General features: G+C 54.6%; 3 protein-coding genes across 4 annotated transcripts in view; 2 read left to right on the forward strand and 1 right to left on the reverse strand.

Annotated features, from left to right (window-relative positions):
• Positions 1–719: 719 nt before the first annotated feature.
• On the forward strand, positions 720–4,518 carry LOC102035159 (mitochondrial chaperone BCS1). 2 transcript variants are annotated; one of them, XM_031056732.1, is made up of 8 exons: positions 942–954; positions 1,053–1,096; positions 1,354–1,493; positions 1,609–1,803; positions 2,008–2,071; positions 2,428–2,597; positions 3,042–3,159; positions 3,840–4,518. In XM_031056732.1, the coding sequence occupies exons 3-8, from the start codon at positions 1,400–1,402 to the stop codon at positions 4,090–4,092; spliced, it is 894 nt and encodes a 297-aa protein (XP_030912592.1). In that variant the 5' UTR covers positions 942–954; positions 1,053–1,096; positions 1,354–1,399; the 3' UTR covers positions 4,093–4,518. The 2 variants fall into 2 exon arrangements, with proteins under 2 accessions (XP_005415844.1, XP_030912592.1); XM_005415787.2 differs by having other exon boundaries at positions 720–1,096.
• Positions 4,519–7,642: 3,124 nt separating this feature from the next.
• RNF25 (ring finger protein 25) lies at positions 7,643–12,375 on the reverse strand. Its single transcript, XM_014306494.2, has 10 exons — positions 12,327–12,375; positions 12,120–12,194; positions 11,945–12,047; positions 11,784–11,851; positions 10,995–11,064; positions 10,799–10,870; positions 9,945–10,085; positions 9,125–9,214; positions 8,487–8,621; positions 7,643–8,371 (listed from the first exon to the last, which is right to left on the reverse strand). Exons 1-10 carry the CDS (start codon positions 12,362–12,364, stop codon positions 7,643–7,645), a joined length of 1,521 nt encoding a protein of 506 aa, XP_014161969.1. The 5' UTR covers positions 12,365–12,375.
• Positions 12,376–12,461: 86 nt separating this feature from the next.
• The window catches only part of STK36 (serine/threonine kinase 36), a 12,871-nt gene continuing 5,941 nt past the window's right edge, over positions 12,462–19,391 (forward strand). The window contains 15 exon segments of the mRNA XM_014306497.2: positions 12,462–12,753; positions 13,619–13,759; positions 14,460–14,537; positions 14,953–15,083; positions 15,325–15,405; positions 15,407–15,563; positions 15,964–16,057; positions 16,323–16,492; positions 16,705–16,904; positions 16,983–17,103; positions 17,214–17,357; positions 17,627–17,806; positions 18,022–18,119; positions 18,462–18,558; positions 19,316–19,386. Coding sequence (XP_014161972.2) covers positions 12,574–12,753; positions 13,619–13,759; positions 14,460–14,537; positions 14,953–15,083; positions 15,325–15,405; positions 15,407–15,563; positions 15,964–16,057; positions 16,323–16,492; positions 16,705–16,904; positions 16,983–17,103; positions 17,214–17,357; positions 17,627–17,806; positions 18,022–18,119; positions 18,462–18,558; positions 19,316–19,386 — 1,943 coding nt within the window. The 5' untranslated portion in view covers positions 12,462–12,573.

Below are 19,391 nucleotides of genomic sequence, written 5' to 3' on the forward strand. Positions count from 1 at the left end.
CGCGGCCGGGCCTCTGCTGCGGGGAAGGCCGGTGTGGATCCGGTCTTTTGCTGGGGAGGGTGGGGCTCTTGCGGGGGGCCTGCGGGACCCTGCCCAAGGGACGCTGTGCCCGGCTAAGGAGGAAGGTCACACCTTATTCTAGTGGAGGTGGGATTCTGTACCTGAGAGAGCAGAGCGTGTCTGTGTGTCTGGCGGGGAAGGCTCCCCCTCGATCCCAGCACATGGCAGGCCTGCGGAGGGAGGTGGGGAAGCTTCAGGCCCCCGCAGCATGCGGCTATAACCTAGACATGGAGGTGTGCCTTCTGCCACCGTCGTGTCCCCGTTCTCAGCAGCTAAGACCCGGCTCTTGTCTCAGCCTGGGGATGTGCTTCAGCTTTTTCAAACGATAAACCTTAAATAATTGCAGTGCTCATATGATTTCTGAATGTTCAAATAAAAAATTCTTGTAAAACTCTGGCCTTGTTGTCTTGACTGAAGAAGCTACAGATGCTCCTGTGCTTCTTCAAGAGCCTCCTGGCCCCCTCCTGCTTGGCTCACCCAGTGGCCTGCAGAGAGGGAGAAGGTTCCTGCAGCCAGCAGGAACACTTGGTAATAAGCACAGATATGGGAAATCCAAAAGTGCCAGGCACCCCTTCACCTTGAGGCCTGGCCATGATAAAGGGCAGGGAATTGTGGGTGATCTGTTGTGTTCCTTGCTACCATTCAGTCTTTCCTCACAGGTTTTTTGCTGGAGTGCAGAAACAATGCTGTGGAAAGGAGCTGCCTAACCTCCCACAATGCCCCTTTCTGACTTTGTCTTAGCACTGAAGGACAACCCATATTTCGGGGCTGGGTTTGGCCTCGTCGGGGTGGGCACATTCCTGGCAGCAGCCCGTAAGGGGGCCCAGTTTGGGCTGGTGGCTTTCAGGCGTCACTATATGATCACCTTGGAAGTGCCCAGCAAGGATAAGAGCTACCAATGGCTGCTGAACTGGGTCTCCCACCACGCCAAGCACACGCAGCACCTCAGTGTTGAGACATCATACCTGCAGCATGAAAGCGGGCGTGTCAGCACCAAGTTCGACTTTATCCCCAGCCTCGGGAATCATTTCATCTGGTAAGGGAGGGTAGGGGAAAGCAGTCTGGGGATTGAGCCTCACTTTTGCTAGTTGGGGGCCCTGTAGAGGCAGTGGAGAGGGTCCTTCCTGTCTGGGTCTGGGTTAGGGCAGGAGATGAAGAGTAGCAAGAGCAGCCTGTACTCAGCAGTGTGAAATTATTTCCTTACATGAGATGAGTGTTCTTGGTGCATGAGCCAGGTGAGGCGCAGCTGAGTGGCGCTGGATCACTGTACACCCACCTGTCTCCCTGCCCCAGGTACCGCAGGAAGTGGATTCGCATCGAGCGCAGCCGGGAGACGCAGATGCTTGACCTGAACACAGGGACCCCCTGGGAGTCCGTCACCTTCACTGCACTGGGCACTGACCGGGAGATCTTCTTCAACATCCTTCAGGAAGGTCTGTAGGGGAGCTGTGTGGGGTCCTGCTGGGAACAGCCTACTCCCTGGAGATGCCCAGGGCTTCACGGGAGATGCTGTTCCCTGGCAGCTGTCCCCTGTGCCTCTCTCTGCAGCCCGGGAGCTGGCGCTGCAGCAGCAGGAGGGGAAGACCATCATGTACACGGCCGTGGGAGCAGAGTGGCGCCAGTTCGGCTTCCCCCGCCGCCGCCGGCCCCTCAGCTCCGTGGTGCTGGAGGAAGGCGTGTCAGAGAGGCTGGTTCAGGACGTGAAGGAGTTCATCAACAACTCCAAGTGGTACAATGAAAGAGGCAAGGCTCTGGTGTGGTGTGCTCTGCATAGGGTGGGGCAGGATGTTCATGGTCCTCTCTGGAATTGGCCGTGGAGAGATTTTTCCCTGCTGCTTACCTTCCCCAGGTGTATCCTCTTTGCGTGTTCAGCACAGCACCACAGCTGGGAGGGAGGGAGCACAGAGCAATCCAGGTGGTTACCCTAAAAGAACACTGTTTTCTTAGGGATTCCCTACCGAAGAGGCTACCTGCTTTATGGTCCTCCTGGATGTGGGAAAAGCAGCTTCATGTGAGTATTGTCAGCTCCCTGCTCTGAGCCACAGCAGTCTTGGATGAGAGGGTGTGGATGAGTTTGGGTTTGGAATACTGGAGCAGGCTGTGCCTTATGTGTGGTGCCTATTGTAAGCATTTGCATTACTGGCACTGTGACAGGTGAGGGTGACAAGCCTTTTGTGCCCTTGCTTTGCACAGTGCTGCATGGTATGGGTGGGCTGAACAGGGGCTTCTGCCCACCCCTTAGATCTGATCCTTGCTGGGAAGGGACTCCTCTGCCCTCTTCCTTACTGCTAAGGGGAGAAATGTGATTTTTCCTTGACTTTGGGCTTTCCCACTGTGATTCATCCTTGTGGTTTGTGTCCTTTCCAGCACAGCCCTGGCTGGGGAACTGGAGTACAGTATCTGCCTGCTGAGCCTCAGTGACCACAGCCTCTCTGATGACCGGCTCAATCACCTCCTGAGTGTAGCACCGCAGCAGAGCATCATCCTGCTGGAGGATGTGGATGCTGCCTTCGTCAGCCGGGACCTTGCTGCTGAGAGTGAGCACTGCCCCTGTTCCTGTGCTAGCAGCAGGAGGGAGGTTCTGTGGCTGTACCTGAAAAAATGTTTGGACTCTGGGCTGCTCAACTGCTCCAGCAGAAACCAGGAGTGGGGGAGTCTCTCAGGGCTCAAACTGGAACTCGTCCAGTTTTGGCTAGGCTGTAAAAGGGAATTTGGATCCTTTATCCTCAGTCAAAGGTCCTTCTCTTCCCCAGCTACTTGCAGGATGAGGGAGAAGGTGACTTTCCTTCTCTTTTTCTTTGTGTTCCCATGGGTGTGTGTGGGCAGGGGAGGTGAATGTGCTGCCAGCCAGCCAGAGGGTCAGCCTCCAAGCAAGGAGTGAGTGGGGAGCTTGGCATAAGCCTCAGGTGATAGGAAGGTGGCCCTGAGCCTGTGCAGGGTTAGTGGCCAACAGCTACAATGTCAGACACCTCTGTTGGCAGACCCAGCTGTGTACCAAGGCATGGGGCGCCTGACCTTCAGTGGTCTCCTCAATGCGCTGGACGGTGTGGCCTCCACAGAAGCCAGGATTGTCTTCATGACCACCAACTACGTGGACAGGTCAGAGCTGCCCCCGGGAGGGAGCGGGGTGGGTAGCACAGGAAAACCTTGCTCCCTTTTGCTGGGCTTTATTTATTGAATCCTCCAGCATGAAGAGTGGGGGTTCAGATTTCCCACATCCTCCCTTGGGATGCAAATCCTTTGACTGCTGATCAGGATCCCTTTTGCTGGAGCCTCAGATGCCTACTTGGTGTTTAGAACATGGTTGTGTCCTTCAGGAGTGGTACCACCTTCCTGCCTGTGGGGAGCTGCAAGTTTTGAGGTTGTGAGTGAAAAGCTGGCTTGATGTGCAGCCCACTGGATTGGTGGGATGCAGCCTGGGCTCACCGTGCCTGGACAGCTGCTGTGCTGTGGCAGGCTTGATTCACTACAGACCGAGCCGGCCTAGGGGTTTGTTCGGAGGTTGCTTATGGGACAGAGATGGGCAGACCTGTTTCCCAGGACATTCTTTTCATCCTTTGGAGTCAGTCCTTCCTCAGCTCTCTCCTTACTTTTTGGGTTGATTTCTCCCCTCAATTTCCCCAGGGATGAAGCTGTTTGCCCCCTTCACTATTTCACAGTGCGTGGCACTTTGCAGAAAGGACAGGGGCTGTGCTAGTGTGGATAGGGGCTTCCTGCAGAACCCACCTAAATAGATGCTTTGATCAGGTTTTCCAGTGCCACCCTTTGTCTCTTGCCAGGCTGGACCCAGCCCTGGTGCGTCCTGGCCGTGTGGATCTGAAGCAGTACGTGGGCCATTGCTCCCGCTGGCAGCTCGCCCGCATGTTCCAGCGCTTCTACCCCGAGCAGCCCCTGGCTGCAGCCCAGCGCTTCGCGGAGCAGGCGCTGGCAGTCTCCAAACAGATCAGCGCTGCCCAGGTGCAAGGCCACTTCATGCTTTACAAGACAGACCCTGAAGGAGCCACTTCAAACATAAGCTCCAGCTTGCTGTGACCAGGGGCCAGCTTTCCCTTGTGACACTGAGATGACTGGACAAAGATTTGACGATCATGCCATGAAGCTGCCCACCTGCACAGGCCAGGTCTCTGTTCACCTCTACCTCTCCTACGCCTTGGTTTTGGAGAGTCAGAGCTGCCAGCCTCACAGCAAGGGAGGGAATCTGGCTCTTGCTGCTCCCCAGACTTGGGTGCTACTGCACCAGCCCTGCTCACCAGTGTGTGCCTCATGTTGGGATTGCTGTAAGCTACCAAGGCCCCTGGTGTGAATCCCCTTCATTGTGGGTCAGCCTGGAGGTGCCGCAGAAGGGCACTTCCTTTGGTCAGGACACTGGGGTTCTACACTGCTAAAAGTGTCTGGTTTTTTTTAAAGGACAGTGGTCTCACTGGTCTGTGAATATCCTCTGTGAAGTGCACAACACAACTCTTGTCTCTCTGGTTCATTTTCCTGTTAGTTGTCCCTCTATCCAGCTGCTGGTCCTGACCAGGGCCTGGAAAGGCCAGTACTGCAAATCCAGAGTGTTTCTGAGAAAAAGCAGCTCCTAAGAGACAACTCATTGTCCCTCAGACTCCAGGCTGGTGCCACTGGTCCTGCTGAGTTATGATGCCAAGCCACAGATCTACTTGGATATTGTTCCTAGATGGGCAGGACTGTCCTTCCCACCAAAGGAGATGTGGGGCCCTGGAGCTGTATGAGGGCAAATGAGAGGCCTTGGCCAGTTACTGCTTATCTTCCCAAGGGCTCTCCCCTTCCGGTCTCTTTTTCACAATCCTGAAAGTAGTTTCCTCAGAGCCAGTCCTATGTTAATGTGGTCAATTTTGGGGGTTGCATCACCTTGCTTGGGCTGGGGGAATGGATTTCAAGCCAAACCCAAATTATAGGTCACTGCTTAGCCCTCCTCTTGCCTCTGCCCTGTGGGACCAAGAGCACAGGGCAATACACAGAAGCACAGTCAATTGGCACCTGGATGGATTTTGGTGCAAATAGGCACTGCTTTAATGCAACCCCAGACTTCCACAATGTTTCTGCAAGTGAAGGAGCAGGATACTGCTGACTGGCGTCTCAAACCCTGAGTTTGGCCATCTTCCAGAGGCTGGCTGCTTGGATCCAAAGCCTCTTCCCTTAAACTGGGGGTCAAAACTGGCCAGTGAGTGACTGGCAAATGTCCCACAGCAGTCTGGGAGGATGGGGAGTGTTTGTGGGGGAGCCAGAGGGACCCCATGCCACCACACGCAACATCTCTCGCTGCTTGCTTTTAATAGTGTTAATGCTACAGATGCTGCCAGTGCCTTTCTGCCTGGCCTGAGGGCTTTTGCCAGTTAAGCCTCACAACAGCCTTGTGAAGTAGGTGAGTGACACAGGTGGACACCAAGCAAGGGGACCCAGGTCAGCGTGCAAGCTCTCTTCCTCCCCTCTGACCTGGAGGTTTGGTTTGTTTATCCCAAACTCATTTCCACGTACTGTTGCAAAATGCCCTCTGCTCCAGGCTGACAGCAGTGAGTCAGAGAGGGCCCTTACTAAAGCACTATTCCCGGGGAAAAATCCCTTCCCACTAACACATCTGGCATTTGATTGAAGTTATCCAAGTCCTCACTCTGATTTCCATGGCTGAATTCCCATGCTCCGAACATGGCACAGCAGCGTTTCTGCTGAGAGTAATCCTGGGTCACCAGAGGAAGCTAAGGAGCTTCATCTGCTGTGAGGGGCAGAGATCTTCCATGTTTCTTTCAGGACACAATCAAATGCCTTTGTTGGAACACAGCAGTTTCACCAGAGAAGGCAGGAGGCAGCAGAACAAGCACCAATGTCAGGTAAAGTTTGCACCTTTTCACCCAAGTGTGGGCAGGCTATTCCCCCAGAAAGCAGCTGAACAAGGACAGAGGGAGCACCAAAGGAAAATTAGGGCTCTCTTCAGGGCTCGAGTGCTTAGGCCTCATCTGCAGGAAGGCACAACATCTGTCTCTCAGATCAGCCAGCCCAGGACAGGTAGTATAGGCTCAGGCCAAGGAGGGAGAAAAAAAAAGAATGATTTTAAAGCATTAGGCTTGAAAATAGACCAGAGTTGGAAATTTAAGCACAGAAGGTTCTAGTGCAGCAGGTTAAACCAACCCCTTCAGGTCAAGACCAGGCATGGAGTAAGCAGGGCAGCAGATGAGGAGCTCTCAGTCAAGAAAGGGGGTAGTGCAGCTTTCATGTGCCAAAGCTCAGCCAGACAGATGTGTGCACTGGCAAATGCCCTCTTGGCACACACTGCTGTTGGTTTCCTGGGGATCTCATATGAAGTTCTGGCAAGTCCACTGTAGCACTGCTATTTTTGCACTTAGCAGAAGGAGGAAGACAATTAACAACCCACGTGTGGGCACAAGAGGTGGGGGACAAGGCACAAACAAGTGTGAAGGAATCAGTCCAGGTGAGACAGAGGGCTTACACTAAGCCAGGCAAAGCAGGGAGCCCTCCTGCCACCCAGAAGTGCCAGGGGAAGGTCTCTGCCTCAGCCATGGTTGTAGGGAACAGGGAAGGAATTGAGATATGCCAGGGATCAACACCTTTGCTCCAAAAAGCAACAAACAGGAGCAAGAGGGCAGAGGAAACAAAGGGAGCAGGCTCTGGAGAAGACCCAACAAATTAATTTAATAGCATTGCCCCACTTCAGAGGCTTGGGATCACTCTTCATGGCTTCTAAATGGGACACCATTTACCTCTGTGGAGCAGCAGCAGATGGAACTGCACCAAATTAGTTTAAACAGCAAATCCTCATTTAAGCAGTATCAGCTTGAAGATTACAGGAGGGTAAGCTGTATCCAAAATCCTGGGGCATGTCTTCACTTCTGAGTTGTCAGAAGTGCTAAGAGACAACCTGGCCTTGGAGGGGGATTCTGACACATAGAGATTACAAAGCAGAGTACTCTCTTCCGAGGTTCCCCCATCAGCTTCAGCCTGCACAAAAGCAGCTGAAAGACAGGGCAGGAGCTCCAGCTAAATATGGGCTTCCTGGAGAAGCAGGAGCCAAGGTGAAGCCTTAGCCACCAGACAGCTGTGACCTGCCAATGTGCGGACTTAAGCTTAATTTGGATGTCCTGGCTGGGACTGGGCAATGTCCTGTGTAATAATGATTTGCCGGGCCAATCCTAGCAGTTGAGAAAGTGCTCTGAGAAGGAATGGGGGACAGAGCAAGTGGAACTGAGCTCCAAGATACTGCCCTGGCACTTGGCACCACCACAGCTCCACTGGCTTCCAGGGAAGGTCTTGCCACACTTTGGCTCTGCCATGGCACCATGCTGGGCTCAGACCTTTGCTCTGTAGGTGTGCACATTTCTTGGCATTTCACCTATAGGGACAATAGCTGCAGGTCCCCAAAGCTACCTCTGTCTTCTGGATCCTCTGAGACCAAGGCTGATAGGATCTGTCAAGGTTCCACTTCTCCAATGCTGATAACAGCCAGCTGCTCATGCTAGGATGCTTTACACTGCACATGCGACACTGCCTGTCCCACGCTGTCCCATGTGCCATCTGCCTCCTCCCTTCCAGGGGGTACAGTATCTGCTTGCTACTGCTTCATTGTTCTCTCCAGAAACAGCCCTTTTTTCCCCCAGCCCAGCCTCTCATACACCCCTCGCCCTCTTGGTGCTCTGGGGTAGGAACCACGCTCCTGAACTCTGGACCTCTCCCACCTTCCACAATCCCAGGGCCTATGGTGGCCCTGCCAGTTGGGGGCAGCTTTGTGGTCACTGCGGTTGAACATCAGGTTCTCCTTTTTCCTGCCCCGGGCCTCAGTCCCCTCCTCTCTGCTCCATTTCTCCATGTCATGGTGCTCCTCTTTCAAGTCCACAGTTTCTGTTGCTGGTGAGCGATCTTCACAGCACAACTCCCTTCTTTCAGCCAAGGGAGCAGCCCTGCTTCTACTGGAAGGCTTTGAAAACTCCTGGCTGTGCCGTCCAGCAGGTCTACGCTCTGCTCTCTGGCTGAAGACCCTGGGCCCCCTGGAGCCATGGAGTGGATGACAGGCTTCCTCTCCTGCTTCCTGCGAGCCACTGCACAGCTGCCTGCCCCGGCCTCTGGAGCCTGGCCTCTCCCCTCTGTGCCTCTCCCTCTTGCTCAGTTGCTCTCTGGGCACAGCACACCTCTCAGGCTGCCCGGGTTCCACCCTGGGCTCTGACGCCCCGGCTGGCTCGGGAGCCGAGGCTTGGCTGGGTGGCTGGGGCACGTCCGCAGCGCGGGCACTCACCGACAGCTCAGAGGCAGTGGCTGCTTGGCCTGGATCCACAGCAGCTGGAGGCTGAAAGAAAAAAGCCACTGGTTAAGACAAGGACAGGGGTGTCCCACAGCAGATGACAGTGCTTGGTACTGCAGCCCAGCGCCCCCTCAGAAGCTCTCTGCCCCAAATGCCGTACCGCCTGGAGGCTGATGAAATATCGGTTCCTCTCTGCCTCGGGGTCGATGATCCCCCCTTTCTCTTGCTGTCTCTTGAAAATCAGGCGCAGTTCTTCCTGGTGCTGCAGCACCTTGGCGTCTGGCCTGTATGGCTCCTGAGCAGAAGAAAGCAAGGCAGGGTAAGGGCTCTCTCAACACCTAGCATGGATAGGCATGGCAAGGCTGGGAGCTACTCCCCAAACCCTTCTTTGTACAGTGGCAGGCAACCCGCTTCCTTCTGCCACACTGACCAGGCCTACAGATGCATGGGAAATCCCTGGACAGAAGCTGAGCATCCATTCCAGTGCAGACCCACTGTTTCTGCAGTGACTGCCTTGGGCCATCCTGCTGTGGGGCAGGATGCAGAGCAGCTACCATCAGGTCACTCTCCTGACATGACTGTATCCCAGTGAGTGCAGGGATGTTCCCCATGGCAGAATCACCTCTCCCTCAGCACATCTGCTCAACTCAGGGCTATAAAACTGTACCTGCTTTGTGAGCTGCTCTTTGGATGGGAAATCTAGGAGGACCTGAGATAGAGTGTGCATGCATTACAATGTCCCAGTTGAAGCTACCCAGTGAGGAAGCCCAGCTGGGCAGGTGAGCCCCCATCTCTTACCAGAGGGTGCTGCGGGGGCGGCGCTGCCTTCAGAGCACAGAGATCATAGACCAGGGTCTCCCGGCAGACAGGGCACTGCACACCAACTTCCTGTGGGGAGGCAAGACAGGATAGCAAACCCTGTCTGTGATCCAGCTCATGCACTGCCCCATAACCCCACCCTGGAAGTGGAACAGGGTCGTCTTCTTCACCCTTCTGCCAAGGTAAGGAAGCCAGAGGGGTTCCAGCAGCATGAAAGCAGCCTGGTGTCTCAACAACTGCTATGGAAGGTGTCTCCACATGAGGCACGCTGGGATTTGTGCTCCAGCAGCTGACTGCTTTACAAAGCACCTCTGTCAACACATACGGCTTCATCCCTCAGCCTAGGATGTATTTTTTCTGCTCCAAAGTGGAGTGTGTCATCAAGGTAGCACCTCTTTGAAAGGGTTTGTAGGAAGGAGCCTTTGATTTGTTCAGTTGTTCTGTTTCCTCTGCAGCTGACAACTATTCCAACACATGCTAGGCAGGTTTTATCACCCCAAAACACAGGCGATTTGTGTTTACCCTGCTGCAACCCCCCACAGTTCAAGGACTAGGACTAAGGAAGGACCCCTTTTTCTAACTTCTGTGGTTCCAGAAGTCTAAAAATGCAATTCCCTTACCCGCTCACAGTAGGCACTAACCCAGAGATCCAATAAACCAACTTGTTTGGTCAAAAAGGGCCCTTGGAGATAACTCAGTCTAATCCCTGTTGATTCTCAGCACAGGCTCCATGTGCCAAAGAGGGTGATACAGATGTTACAAGGGTCTGTGCAGGGGGACAAGGAAGGAGGCCCAGTACCTGTTTGGGGGATGGTGCAAGGTGCTGCTCTCTCTCCTCCTGCTGCATGAGGATCTCCTCCTCCATGTGCTGGGCATAGCGGGCCAGACAGTGGGAGTGGAAGTAGTGGTAGCACTGAGTCTTTGTGAAGGCTTCTTTCTCCTGTCAAGACAAAAGGGCATCTTTGAAGGATTTCTAAGCAAAGAGTTGTGTAACCACCCAGCTGAGCTGGGTTTTCACTTCCATGTCAGTGGTATCCATGGGGAACTAGTGCTAGCAGAGCCACTCAACATCATCTGTTGGGCTGCAGCTCCACTCCCTCAGCAATTACTGGAATGCTGCTTCTTGTTTCAAATGTTAGAAACACTCCTAATGTCAAGATGCAAAGATTTTATGACTGCTGGTTACACAGGAACACATGCAGAGAAATCAATCTTCCCACCTGGTGTGTTCTCCTTCCTAGGCAGGTGTTGACTTTCCTTGCAACCCTGGTAAGGCCAGCTCCCCTGTCCCCAGAGACCTCAGCACCTGCATGGATATGTTCTAGTACTTCCTGACCACTTGTGTGCTGAACTCCAGGTGAGGTGTAGACAACACAAGGAAGCTGAAATGCACCATCAGCTAGCCCCAGAACCTCTGCTTCTTTGGAGATGCTCCAGCATCCCTCACTGCCCCATGCCCATTTTCTGTAGAAGATTATCTAGAAGTTGATGGGAAGAGCAGCATGTATTGCATTGGGAAAGGCCCTGTGCAGACTGGGAGGCAGGGGGCTGCTGGGGTGCATCTTGGTCCCAGGCTGATATCCCAGTGTCAGACTTCCTGTTCTCTTGCCTCACCTCCCAGTCAGTTCGTGCGGTCAGGAGACACATGCCTACCTGGAATCCATAGAGGCAGATTACACACTGTCCTTGAGGAATATTGTTGTCAGTGAGGATCTCCTTTCCCTTCTGTGAAAGCATTAAAGCAAACGTTTTACCTACTGGCCTGCCCATGGGCTCAGGGATGTCCCATCCCTTGGGCAGTCAGGGATCAGTGTCTCTGGCTAGTCACACCCAATCTCCTCACTCTCACCTCGATCAGTTCATAGAGCACCTCTGTCCCCAGCCTGGCTTCAGCAACACTTCTGAGGGTCTGGGAAATCCTACAGCAAAGCAGGAGAAATCCTTAACACAAATTTAGCTACACCTTTTCACTGTCCCACATACCTGCCATCCTGCCATGATGACAGGAGTTAAAAAGAGAACACTGGCCTTCAGGCTTTGCTTGGAGCACAGAATGGGCACACATGCACACACATATTCACGTGCTGTCCTGGCTCCCCACAAGCCAGTGCACAGAAGCCTTTGTTACAACAGGACTTGCAGGAGCAGGTTTGCTGACGGCCTCAGCTTGAGCTCAGCCAGCACCCTTTGGTTTTGGTGAATCCCAGGCTTTGTTTATCTGATGGCAGCTCCTGAGCAGGTCTGTTGGGAGCCACATCCTCTCGTACTGCTGGCAGGCACCACGGTCTCTGCACACATTCCAGTGTGCCAAGGACCAAAGCAAAAGGCAACAACGGGCTGCCCAAGGACGTGGATCAGTCCCACCTCTGTCAGGGAAGAACCAGCAACTTTCAAGGCCCCAGGGATTCAAATAACATTTCAGAGGAGCCACAAGGGAATAACCACAAGGTGGACCCCTCTGTGTTAAATTCAGCACCAGTAGCTCCTGAGAGATTTAGGACAAAGTGATTTAGGGACCTGTATCCATCTGTTAACCAGACACGGAAAGTCATGTGAATTACAGAAGGCTTGTCCATCAGTTCTGCTTCCTGGATCTTTGAAGGAAAGAACTGCCACTCCCCAGCCTTTTGGCACTCACTTTTGAATTTGTTCATCTGATAGCCCCCGCGGATTCCTGATGGAGATCTCCGGCGCTTTATCAGGATACTAGGATAAAAGAGAAACACCCAAAGCACAACAAGGAAGGTGGAGAGGCCAGAGGCTCGGAGGTGCGGGGGCGGGGGGGCGCGGGCAGCCTACCTGAGGGGGCACGGAGAGCACCAGGGTGAAGCGGACGTACTGGGAGTCCTGGTCCTGGGCCGTGGCAGGGTGCAGGGGGATGCTGATCTCCCAGGGCTCCCACCTGCACAAGGGGCAGCTCAGGGTGAGGAGGGCGGCGCGGAGCCGGGCCGGGGATGGGGAAGGCGGGCCGTACCTGCCCAGGCCCCGCGCCACCTGCAGCTCCTCCAGGTAGATGGACTCCAGCACCTCCACCTCCGGCGGCAGCGCCCTGCGGGAACCGACCGGGCGGGGGTCAGCCGGCTCCGGCGGGCTGGGGGTGCGGGACAGCAGGGTGCGGGGAGCGGGAAGGTGCGGGCACGTGGGAGGGTGCAGAGAGCGGGGAAGGTACGGGGGCTGTTACCAGTCCGTCGCCTCCGCTTCCTCAGCGGCCGCCGCCATCTCCCCGCTCGCCCCGGAAGCGGAAGGAGAGCGCGTTGCCAGGAGACGCCTCGGCGGCGGGTCCGGGGCGGGAGCGGAGCGCGGCGCGGTTCATCCCGCAGCGGGATCGCTGCCGCCGGGGCTCGGGGCTCGTCCTGCCTTCCAGCCGGTGGGCAGCAACAAAGCCTGGGGCGGGGGCGACGACACTCGCCCAGGGGAACGGGGCCCGGATGCCGCCCCGCGGGAGGAGAGGTGCCCGCGGGAGGGGACTCGCTGCTCCTCGCCGGCCTCCGTGCCTCGGCAGCTCAGCGGCCCCGTCCCGGGTGATGGAGAACTACCACGTCCTGGAAGTGATCGGTGAAGGGTCCTTCGGGCGCGTGTACAAGGGGCGCCGGAGGCACAGCGCCCAGGTGAGGGGACAGGGCTGGGGCTCTGCTGTGTGGGGCCGGGGCTGATTTCTGGTGCCTCTTGAATTCTAAGGCTCTGCCAGGATTTTGGGACTCGACATCCATTCGGCTTTCTGCTAACGCTCCTGACCAGCTCCAGCTGGCACTAAGTCATCTGGATTCAAGGGACATCAGGAGCGACCTCAAGAACTCAAAACAGAGCCAGCACTAAATGTAGATCCTCTGAAACCCCAAAGACAAACACCCCATAGCTGGTGCCTGACTATTACTAGGATGAATGTGTTTTCCTCTTATCAAGTTGAACCTCCCTCCGTTTCAATTGTAATCCCCGTGTCGTCCTCCCACATGCTTCAGTCCCCTCACCATCATGGGTCTCTCTGCTATACCCATTCCAGCCTAGTGATGTCTTTCTGGGCCAAAAACCTGGCCACAATATTCCCAACATGGTGCACAAGATTAGAAATAAAGGTCAGTAATCACTTTGCTGCAGTTCCTGCCTGTTGGTACAGCTGGGGGTGCTGCTAGTGTTCCTCATTTCCAGGGCACACTGCTGGCTCATGTTCTGCCTGCTGTTCACCAGCATCTCGAGGGTCTGTCCCATGTTTCGGAAGTCCTGGTTTTATCTGTGTTCACTGATTACATTTCTTTGCTTTAAATGCCAATGTGAAAAGAAGTGTGAGCACCAGTGTGAGCACATTGATGTGCAAGGGCCTGGGGAGAGCCCTAGGTCCAAGGGGCCCAGTGAACAAATGTCTCATTGTTCTATTGTCTGTGTTCAGCGGGAACCCTGTTTGGGTTAACAGCAGCCTTTTCCAGGGTGGGTCTGACCAGGAGTCTGGCCTGATCCCAGCTTTTCCTGCTTTGGAAGGTGGTGGCCTTGAAGTTCATCCCCAAGGTGGGGCGGTCTGAGAAGGAGCTGAAGAACCTGCAGCGGGAAATTGAGATTGTGAGAGACCTTCATCACCCCAACATCATCCAGATGCTTGACAGCTTTGAGACTGCCAAGGAGGTGAAGGGGATTACTCCAGGCAAAGGCTTTTGCTTGACTGGGGCAGGGGAACAAGGGCTGTCTCCTGCTGTTGTAGGGACATCTTTCTCAGGAGATGCTGGTGACTTCATCCCAGGGTCTGGTTAGTGTTTTCAGAGCCCTTTAGTATGTGCCATGTGGGGAGCCAACACCTGTATGGGCTGCACTAGGTCATATGCAGAGGTGAAGAAGCTGACTAGGGGCTGTGTGATGCAGGGGGTGTGGTTTGAGATCACAGGATAAGGGTCACTCTTCACTCATCAGTCTCTTCAGAGACTGGCTTTTCACTGATTTAAACTCTCATGGATATAATATGATAAGAGAGGATTGAAGACTGTTCTGTGGCACATGGGGACATGAAATAAAGTCATTGGACAGCAGATTCAAAACAAGCTCAAGGGGGTGATTCTACCCACTGGGCTTGGCAGTACCATTCTGGGCTTGTCCTGTCCTTCCCTCTTCTCTTGTTTTTGCTGGCTGTCTGAGATATGGACAGCTACAAGACCTCTGCCAAGTGCCAGGTCCTTGCTGCAGTGCAGCCATGGGAGCTCTCTTCCATTCCAAGTCCCAGCCCAAGCTGATGGACTTTGCATGATGGCACCCCAACACCTCCCTCAAATTTCTTACCTTGCTCTATTCTGGTCCCCAGGGCCTGATCTCACCATGTTGTTCTTCCCTCCAGGTGGTGGTAGTGACTGACTACGCAGAGGGAGAGCTCTTCCAGATCTTGGAGGATGATGGGAGCTTGCCTGAGAGCCAGGTGTCTATCATTGCAGTGGCCATGCAGTGTTTGCTGCAGGCCAGAGGAAACAGGATCTGTGTGCCTGCAGGCAGAGGGTCTGAGCTGTGAGCCAGATGTCAGGAGGGTGAGGGTGCCTCTGGGACTTTACCTGGCAGAGTTTCTGAAAAGGATGGAGAGGGGGCCAGGTTGGCATTGTGGGACAGTGGGGTCCTGCAGAGACCTCAGTTTCTCTGTTCCCTTTACAAAGGCCACAGCGCTAGACTGCCTTGGCTATTGACCCACTCCTAGAAACTGCTGGCCCACAGCTGGGGTTGGTCCCTGCTCCAAAAAGTAGAAGTAGTGTGGGAGCCAGGCTGTAAGGGACCTAGCCCCCGTGGTTGTGCCAGTGGGTGGCACCATGGGACACAGGGTGAGGCTTCTGTGTCTCTGGCAGGTCCAGGCCATAGCTGCCCAACTCATCTCTGCTCTCTATTACCTGCACTCCCACCGCATCCTGCACCGAGACATGAAACCCCAGAACATCCTGCTGGGCAAAGATGGTGTTGTCAAGCTCTGTGACTTTGGGTGAGTGCTGGGGGTCAGCCTGAAGGGAATGCTGGGCATTGGAGCAGCCAAGGGATTTCCTGGATGCTGTAGAGGAGGAGTGGGGGAGTGTGGAAGGGGGCCTGGATTCTGTGCATATTTAGAGGTTAACCTGAGAGGGGAGATTTTGTTCTCCAGAGAAGGATAAACTCATAGGGAGCTCCCTGGGAGCTGCAACAGATGTTTCAGCCTGGACTTGAGATCTGTGCTTTACTCTGAGCAGGTTTGCCCGTGCCATGAGCATCCACACCATGGTGCTGACGTCCATCAAGGGCACCCCACTGTACATGTCCCCTGAGCTAGTGGTATGACCACACAGCAGCCCTGTGGTCTGTGGGCTGCATCCTGTACGAGCTGTTTGTGGGCACTCCTCCCTTCTACACCAACAGCATCTTCCACCTTGTCAGCCTCATTATCAAGGACCCTGTCAAATGGCCCGTAACCATGAGCCCAGTGTTCAAGGTAAGGGCTGAGGCCCTGTCTGCAGGGTGAGATCTGTTAATGCAGTTTTGGCCTCGTCTGCTGCCCTGGTGGGTCACTCTTAGCTTTTATGTCCCCTAGCAGGGACTTCAGAACACAGAAAAGCAAAGAGAGCTGGACTTCCTGGAAGGGGAATCCTTAGCACTGTTATCAAATGTCTGCTGTCCATAAGCTGGGAAACTGGGTCCAACAGCAGAGGAGTGATTTATTGGGTTGTGAAGGGAAATGCCTTGCCATCTGCCCTAAGCACTAGAGGTACTCCTTTCCCAGAGCTAGGCAGGAAAGGCAGGCCTCCTGGGTGCCCTCCCTGAGGGATACTGGTGGGTACACTATGCGCACTGGTGGGTGCTGAACATGTATCCATGATCCTGCTGCTCTGCAGGACTTCCTTCAGGGATTACTGATGAAGGACCCCCAGGAGCGCCTGTCATGGCCAGAGCTGCTTTCTCACCCCTTCATTGCTGGACGGGTTACTGGTGAGTACTTACTCCTTTTCCAAAACTGTCCAGGTCTGTTTCCTTCTACTACTGTCTGGAGACTGGGAGGGACCTCCCTGCCCTGCTATTTTTACTATCCTGGTCTATGCCTCTCTCCTCTCAGCTTTTTCCAAGCACTGACTCCTAGCTCCTGGTCCTGGTCTTCCTCTGGGTCCCTTGGGATTCCCCTGGGATCTCAAGAGAGATCACTCTCTCTGTGTCCCACAAGAGAGCTGCTGCTCAAGTTCTCCTCTTGCCTCCCCAGTGATTGATGACACAGAAGAGCATGGGATTTCAAACCCCTTCACCATCAAGCTGTCTCCAGAGCTGCAGGCCCTGAAGGAGCAGCAAGTCCATTCCGTGGCCCCCAGGAGCAGCTCATCCAGGATCTTGAGAAAGGCACAGCAGAAGATGGTTGAAGAGACACAGAAAAAGGTGGAGAAAAGTCTGAGGTTCCCCTGGCTATGTCTCACAGTCAAGGCAAAGGAAGGACACTGAAGCGGGCCTGGGGGAAAACACAGGAGTACATGGGTCAGGCTGGGGTGTCAGCAACACACAAGGCAGGATGTGGGGTGCTCATGGTAGTGGGGTCTAGGGGACTCATCTGCCTGAGAACTTCCCTGACCAAACTTCTCTGCCATCACCAGGGGCAACTGAAGGCAGGTGATCCATCTGTGAAGGATTCTGTCAATGGACATCCCACACTTAGACCTAGAACAGCATCAGGGAAGGCAGCTCCTGAGGAGAGGGAGCCATTGGCTGCCTCCAATGAGAAGAATCCGTATCTCCAGCAAGGAAAGAGCAGCACAGCAGAGTGGGAGTTTGAGGAGTCTCCTCCCATCCCAGGGTGAGGGAGGCAGAGGCTGGGGCAGGAGGAAGAGGGGAAGGAAAGGTCTTTTACTGACTGTACTGTTTCCTTGGCCAGGCAGCACAGCCTCTCTCAAGACTATGAGTGGGAGTTTCTTGGAGCAGGTTCTCCTCCACAGCCTGGTGCTGGCAGGACAGAGCCCTGCAGCAGGCACAGCATTGTGGACCTGGAGACTGAGGTAAGATGGTGTCTTCAGTGAGGACAGCAGGGTCCAGTTGGCAGGGGCTGGTACAGAGACCCTGGGACTGGCAGGGTCTGTGGCACCAGTCCTCTCTCTTCTGTGGCTAGGAGCTGGAGAGTGATGAGGAGTGGCAGCAGCTGATTGAGGACACTGAGGCCTCAGGCATGCAGCTGAGCATGCCTCTGGGCCTGCTGAGGGACCCAGCTTTCCAGCACCGTGTCCGGGACCGCCTGGCAGACTCTGCTCAGCAGGTAAGGAATGGCTGGCCCAGGCAACTAAGGCTGGAGACTTGGATGCTGCCTTCTTTGTCAGGATTAGGTTGGAAACATATGGAGAATCCTCAGTCCAGCCAGCAAAAAGATCCTCTGCTTCTCCAGGAGTTGGAACTGTCTTGTGCACTTGGCTTGCCATCTGCTCCTCTGCTGTCCCCTTCCTGAATGGGTTGAAGGGCTGCTCCATGGCTGGTGGAGGCACCAGAACTGCTGCTCATTATAAGCTCTTCTGCCTTCTCTGTGTCCAGGTGCTGGAAGGGATGCTGGAGGGAGCCTCCCATCTTCGTTCTGTGCTTCGTGTTATTGGCAACCTCCTGTCTACCCAGTGTGATGCTGAGCTGCTGGACCACTTCTGCCAAGAGCTGAATGTGCCTCTGTCCCTGCTGTGTCTAGCCAAGCAGATCCTGGAAAGTGCTGTCACCAAGCAGGTGGGTGTAGAACCCCAGGGAAATATGGGTGCCTTCCAGCCCTGCAGAGTGCTGGTGCTGAGGAGGCCCTGGTGTCCTGCTGGATCTGGCTCACAGGTTCCTCTTCCAGGCACCCTTGGGAAGGGGGAGATTCTGGTGGGGAAGGATCCTGTTGTAGTGGTGTGGGGGTGGCCAGTAGACAATCCCCATTTGTGGTTTCTTTCTGGATTCTGCAGCAGCCCTGGTGTATCGCTGTGCTGACAGACCTCCTCATGGTGACCAAAGTTTATTTCAGCAGTGAATGTAGCCTGGAGGAGAGTGGGCAAAAGGACAGGTAGGGACAACCTTCTGTTCCCTGAGGTCTTGTGTGGTCACTTTGGGGACCTGGCAGTAGGTGCAAGGGTGGTGGTCATACTCTGCAGCTGGAGTTGTCTCTGTGGGGGAGCATCATGATCTAAGTGCTTCATGCCATATTGCTGTGCTCAGAGGAGCACTTTCCTTGAATGGGATTAGCTGGAGAAAGGGCACAGCTGACAAGTCTGGTTGTGCTGCCTGCTGACAGCAGCTCACAGTGTGAGTGTGTGCTTCCTGCTCCATTAGCCAGGGCCATGTGGGTCTGTCCTCACACCAAGGGGCCATGTTTCTCTGCACTTGTCTGTCCCTGCTCTCCCCCCAGCCTGCAGCAGAGTGCTGACTGCTTCCTGGCCCTGCTGCCGGAGCTGCTGGCTGTGCCAGTTGACAGTGAGATGAGACTCTGCCAGCAAAGCCTCCTGGTAAGGGTTCCCCCATCTCCCTCCTCCACACTCTCTGTCCCCAGGGACAGAAGCTATGGGGGTGTCTGTGTATGTTGGAGGAACACAGCCTGAGGACCCTGCTCCTAACTGTGGGGTCTGATGCGTTCTTGTTGGAGCAGGCTGTCTCACCCATTGGGGTTTTTGTGGGGAATTGCATACAAAAAGAAGGTTTCTGAAGGGGCACTTTTACTGGCCTTACCATTCTGGTGTGGCTTTACTGGCTGAACTGATGGCAGGTGCAGTCTCTTGTACACACTCTGGCACAAAAAATGTCACTTCACCAGACCTGCCCCTGCTCTGCTGCCAAGAGTTCTGCTGCTGGGATTGTGCTGGGTGGGCACAGCAGGTTCTCAGCATTGGAGTATGATTCACATGTGGCTTGGGCAGGAGATGCATACAGGCTTGCATTTGATATCGTTTAGCCTTTGTTTTCAAGCTGCATGTTTTAGCATCAGAGTCAGCAAAATCAAAAATAGCTGTTGGGCATGCTCTGCCAGGCTGTGATAGAGGTAAGGAGGGACACGTGCCTCCATGTGTACCCCTCATTTCAGCAGCATGCAGCCACATGTGGGTCCCATACAGTAACCTGGCTGGAGTGGGCATTTGGAGGTCCCTGAAGTTCCAGCATGAGTCCTTCTCCCATCTCTGCTGTCCTCCCACAGCTTCCTCCTGTGCTGTCCTTTTCTTTCCTCTCAAACTCAGTCTGCAGTGATGGCATCCTCTGTGTCTTCCCCAGTGCTTCACCCAGCTCTGTGAGAGCCTAGACACAACAGACCCTTCTATCTCTGCACACTTCTACACCAGGCTGCAAA

This window comes from Geospiza fortis, unplaced genomic scaffold, assembly GCF_000277835.1.
Source record: "Geospiza fortis unplaced genomic scaffold, GeoFor_1.0 scaffold112, whole genome shotgun sequence".
Classification (NCBI taxonomy): domain Eukaryota; kingdom Metazoa; phylum Chordata; class Aves; order Passeriformes; family Thraupidae; genus Geospiza; species Geospiza fortis.

What these genes read in the sequence shown, in the direction of transcription:
- LOC102035159 (XM_005415787.2), top strand. Translation starts at nt 777, where the DNA reads ATGCCCCTTTCTGACTTTGTCTTAGCACTGAAGGACAACCCATATTTC. An exon ending in CCGGGACCTTGCTGCTGAGA is followed by an intron (nt 2,598 to 3,041) that starts GTGAGCACTGCC and finishes CTCTGTTGGCAG; the next exon opens with ACCCAGCTGTGTACCAAGGC. An exon ending in ACCACCAACTACGTGGACAG is followed by an intron (nt 3,160 to 3,839) that starts GTCAGAGCTGCC and finishes GTCTCTTGCCAG; the next exon opens with GCTGGACCCAGCCCTGGTGC.
- RNF25 (XM_014306494.2), bottom strand. Translation starts at nt 12,364, where the DNA reads ATGGCGGCGGCCGCTGAGGAAGCGGAGGCGACGGACTG. An exon ending in TCAGATGAACAAATTCAAAA is followed by an intron (nt 11,065 to 11,783) that starts GTGAGTGCCAAA and finishes GCTTTGCTGTAG; the next exon opens with GATTTCCCAGACCCTCAGAA. An exon ending in TCTGCCTCTATGGATTCCAG is followed by an intron (nt 10,086 to 10,798) that starts GTAGGCATGTGT and finishes TTGTCTTGACAG; the next exon opens with GAGAAAGAAGCCTTCACAAA.